Below are 3,822 nucleotides of genomic sequence, written 5' to 3' on the forward strand. Positions count from 1 at the left end.
CCCACCCAGATCTGCTCAGACCGAATCTGCACTTCAGCAGACCCCCAGGTAACACAGATGGACGCTGATGCCGAGAGGTCCTGCCTTAGCAGACATTCTCTCATCTCCCCCCCTCAATCATTTTCACAGTACAAAGGCCGCCATTCACCTCTTGGTAAACCTGAGCTCCCCGGTTTTGACTCACTTAATGCAAGAATCAGCTCCCGCCTCTGGGCGAACCCGATGAGGCGCTCAGAGTCCCTGGAGACCACCACGGGGAAGCCATTGTAGTCCGTCTCCTTGATGAGCGTCTCCACATCCTCCACCGTCATGCTGTCCTGTGTGAGGGCCGACAGCGGCGGCTCTCCCCGCCGGGGCCGCATGACGTCAGTGGCCAGCGTGCGGTGGGTAAACTCGTCCTTCACATCCAGAAACGGGTACCCATTTAAGTGGATGTGGGCTTCATAGATGCCCTCTTTCCCAAAGGCATCGGCCACCCACTTGCTGGTCACAGCCGCTGCCATCAGGGGCACGATGTACTCCAGGCCACCCGTCAGCTCAAACATGATGACCACCAAGGACACTGTCATCCTGGTGACACCACCTGGGACAGAAAGAGGAGAGCAGTGAGATTGCGAAGCCAACCCCCAGTCCTTGGGAGGGCATGATCTGTGGAAAGGGACAGGTGGGCTGTGAGTTTTCTTCGCCCTGTCCCAAGGAGACACTCATACCTGCTGCCCATGCTCAGGCCTCTCCATTAGAGCCCAGGTGCTGGAAAAGGCAGCCTGGCATCAGGGAGTTGTAAGCTGCACGCAAACAGGGCTCTGCTCCAGTGAGGGACCCTGTGCTATCCACCTGGACCCATACATCTGACTTCGCAGTGAGGGGACCCTATGTAGGCTGTGCTGCTTCTCACTGAGCAAGGGGGGCTCTCTCCCAGAATTTCATGAGCTGGGCAACCAGCGGTATGAGAGGGACCCACCTTTGTGTCCTTCGGTATTCAAACACAGAAGCCACACTAACTCTTAATCTCCCAGTGAGTTTAAACCAGGGTTTCTTGGCTTCAGCCCTAGGGACATGTGGGGCTGATCACTGTTCACAGCACAGGGCTGTCTTGTGCGCTACAGCACAGTTAGCAGCCCCCACAGCCTCTACCCATGAGATGAAAGTAGCAGCCCCCACCCCAAATGTGATAACCAAAACTGTCCCTGACAGTGCCAAGTAGCCCTGAAAGGCCCAGTCTCTACTGGTTAAGAGTCACTGTTCTAGGTGGCACAGCTGTAAGATGGTGGAGATTTCATCAGCCTGGGGCTCTGAGTGCCTGTGTGGAGAAGAGCCTGCTACTAACCCATATTTTTTTAGATTGATAGACAGATAGAGATGATAAATAGATAGACACACAGACAGATGGCACAGGGGTAAGCCCTGTTTGTAAGCCACTGATACAGAGGCTTACTTGTTACAGCAGCACCACCTCACCTACCCTGAATAATGCAAATGCTCCAGTCTGTGTCTTCTTTCTTGCCAATCCTCCAAGCCAGATCAGCTCACCCACCCCTTCCCAGTCCTGCCTGTGTTCATACCTAGGCAGGCTGCAGCCCCCACCATTGCATAAAGTCCTGGGGTGACACAGTCTGCTCCGGGTCTGCACCAGTTCCTGAAGATGATCCAGTCGTGGTGATGGTAAGCCAGTTGCTCCACACCAATGCCCACCATCCTGCCTGCCATCGCTCCCACAGCCATGCTGGGGATGAAGAGACCTGATGGGATCTTGGGGGAAACACACACAGAATAGCAGCATAAGGGAAGGGGCCAAGCTCCCACTCCACAACCCCCAGAAACACACTCCCTCCCATGACAAGCTTACATTTGCTTCTTCAAGGGAGGTGTGACTACTCAAAATAGGTCAGCTAGGAAAGGTGGGACAAGCGATTTGACCTGCTTAGTCAGTCGTATCTGTGGCCACTTGGAGAGAATGCAATTTCACACTTTCATTTCCTCCCCTTCAAAAGCTGGCCCGGTCTGCCTGCTGCGGATTAAAGGATGCTAAGCCCCACTGCAAATAACATTCAAAGTGAGCATCTGTCACTGGAGACACTCATCGCTTTCTTTCCCCTTGCCGTGTCATTCAGATTGGCTTTGAAAATTAACTGTCAAGCCACAGCATGAAAATGGAAAAGAAGGGCCTGCAATGGCTCCCAGGTAAAAGAAAGAAACTGAATGTACCATCGCAGCTGCCCTGGGTCTTCTCGAAGCTTTCCAGGGGCTTACTGTCCTCTTTAATCGATGGTGGCTGAACATCCATCAGAGAGAGACGAGCGAGGCAGGTCCCTCTCCCTGGGGAGGTACATTTTCTGAGTATTCTTGCCAAATATTTTTGAGCCAGGCTAGGGGCAGCATAGACTATATAACTAAGTGGTCTTACAGTAGCGTGTCTTGCCCCAGTACCGAGTTGCTAACAAATACCTGAGACTGACAGTTTATAAAGAAACACAAGTTTATTCAGGTCACAGTGCGGTGGGCCAGGGGCCCACTTCTGCTGAGGCAACGACATGGCAGAGGGCAGGACATCAAGCAGAAGAACTGTCTGGAAGTTTCTCTGCCTCGTTCTGGTCTCGTTCCGTCCACTTGCACGCGCCCCCAGAACTCAGTCACAGAAGGCCACCCTAACCACCCAAGGCCCCATCTTTCAACACCATGATCAGATTAAGTTTCCACCCCTTTAACACCACCTCAGTGGCTGAACACATGAACACTGGGGAGACACATTCAAGCTAAAGCCCAGTGTGTTTTCTCCTTCGCTGGACGAAAATGCATTCCATTTATCTGGTGACCACATGTGTGCCACAGAACACGCCTGACCCGTGTTCACTAAGAGGACATGTGGCTACTGGTCTCAAGCAGCAGCTGCACTGACACCGGCCCCAGGTGGTAATCAATCTGAGGATGGAGCAGCCGGGCCGCAGTGCAGGTCAAACTGCTTGTCCCACCTTCCCTAACTGACCTATTTGGGGAGCTGCACCTCCCCTGAAGACTGACCCACATGGAAGTCATAGGCTCATGTCCCAGGAGCTCCCTGAGCACACCAGGTATGTGTGCCCACGGTTCAGGCCAGCGGAGACTGAGGGCGATGGCACAGTGCAGACCCTGTCGGGGATGTCTCTCTCTGTCTCTGTCTCTGTCTGTCTCTCTCTCTCTTGGAAGAAATATATAAATCTAAGGATGGAAATAGATCTTTAACCTGACTGGACTTAGGTCTGGAGCCTCACATGTGATGGTTAGAGTTTGAAACGTATTTTAGAAAACTGTTCCTTCCTGAACTTCCCTTTACAGCACAGTCATTTAATCCCCGATAACCTCGAAGTAGACTCCTCTCAGCAAGCCTCAAAAAATGTTATTAGCATCCTCCTCAGACGTGAAAATGAATTCCTTCATCAGAGACGCCCAGCTGGTTAATAAAGTCCAGCCTCCCTGTGCTTAAGGCACACGATCGGGCGTGCACTGGACCACTACACATTCGGGCACACCTCTCTTGGCATTTGTAAAGAGGCAATCCAAAGGAATTACCTCCCGGAGAGCAGCAGCACGTGTGTCTTGTGAACCTGCGTGAAGTTGTACACGTCTCTGCACAAATGATGCACTCTAAGTAAACAATAGCAGCGCTATCCACTGTAGCCCCAAGGCTGAAACACAGATGTCCATCAAAGGATGAGTGGATAAACAAAATATGGGCTACCCATATAACAGAATAGCACTCAGCCATCAAAAAGAATGACATCCTGGGACCAGCAGTTAGCATAATGGCTGGTACTGAACTCACATGTAGCTTACCGCAGTTTAGGG

General features: G+C 52.1%; 1 protein-coding gene across 4 annotated transcripts in view; it reads right to left on the reverse strand.

Moving 5' to 3' along the window:
* CLCN4 (Cl-/H+ antiporter 4) overlaps nt 1-3,822 on the reverse strand; it is a 75,096-nt gene that overhangs the window by 18,128 nt on the left and 53,146 nt on the right. For all 4 annotated transcript variants that reach the window (XM_014582756.2, XM_006165020.3, XM_006165021.3 and 1 more), the window contains 2 exons: nt 1,563-1,749; nt 185-583 (listed from right to left, as the gene is read on the reverse strand). In XM_014582756.2, coding sequence (XP_014438242.1) covers nt 185-583; nt 1,563-1,749 — 586 coding nt within the window. The remainder of the gene's footprint in view (nt 1-184; nt 584-1,562; nt 1,750-3,822) is intronic.

Source organism: Tupaia chinensis, unplaced genomic scaffold (genome assembly GCF_000334495.1).
Source record: "Tupaia chinensis unplaced genomic scaffold, TupChi_1.0 Scaffold143792_2, whole genome shotgun sequence".
Lineage (NCBI taxonomy): Eukaryota > Metazoa > Chordata > Mammalia > Scandentia > Tupaiidae > Tupaia > Tupaia belangeri.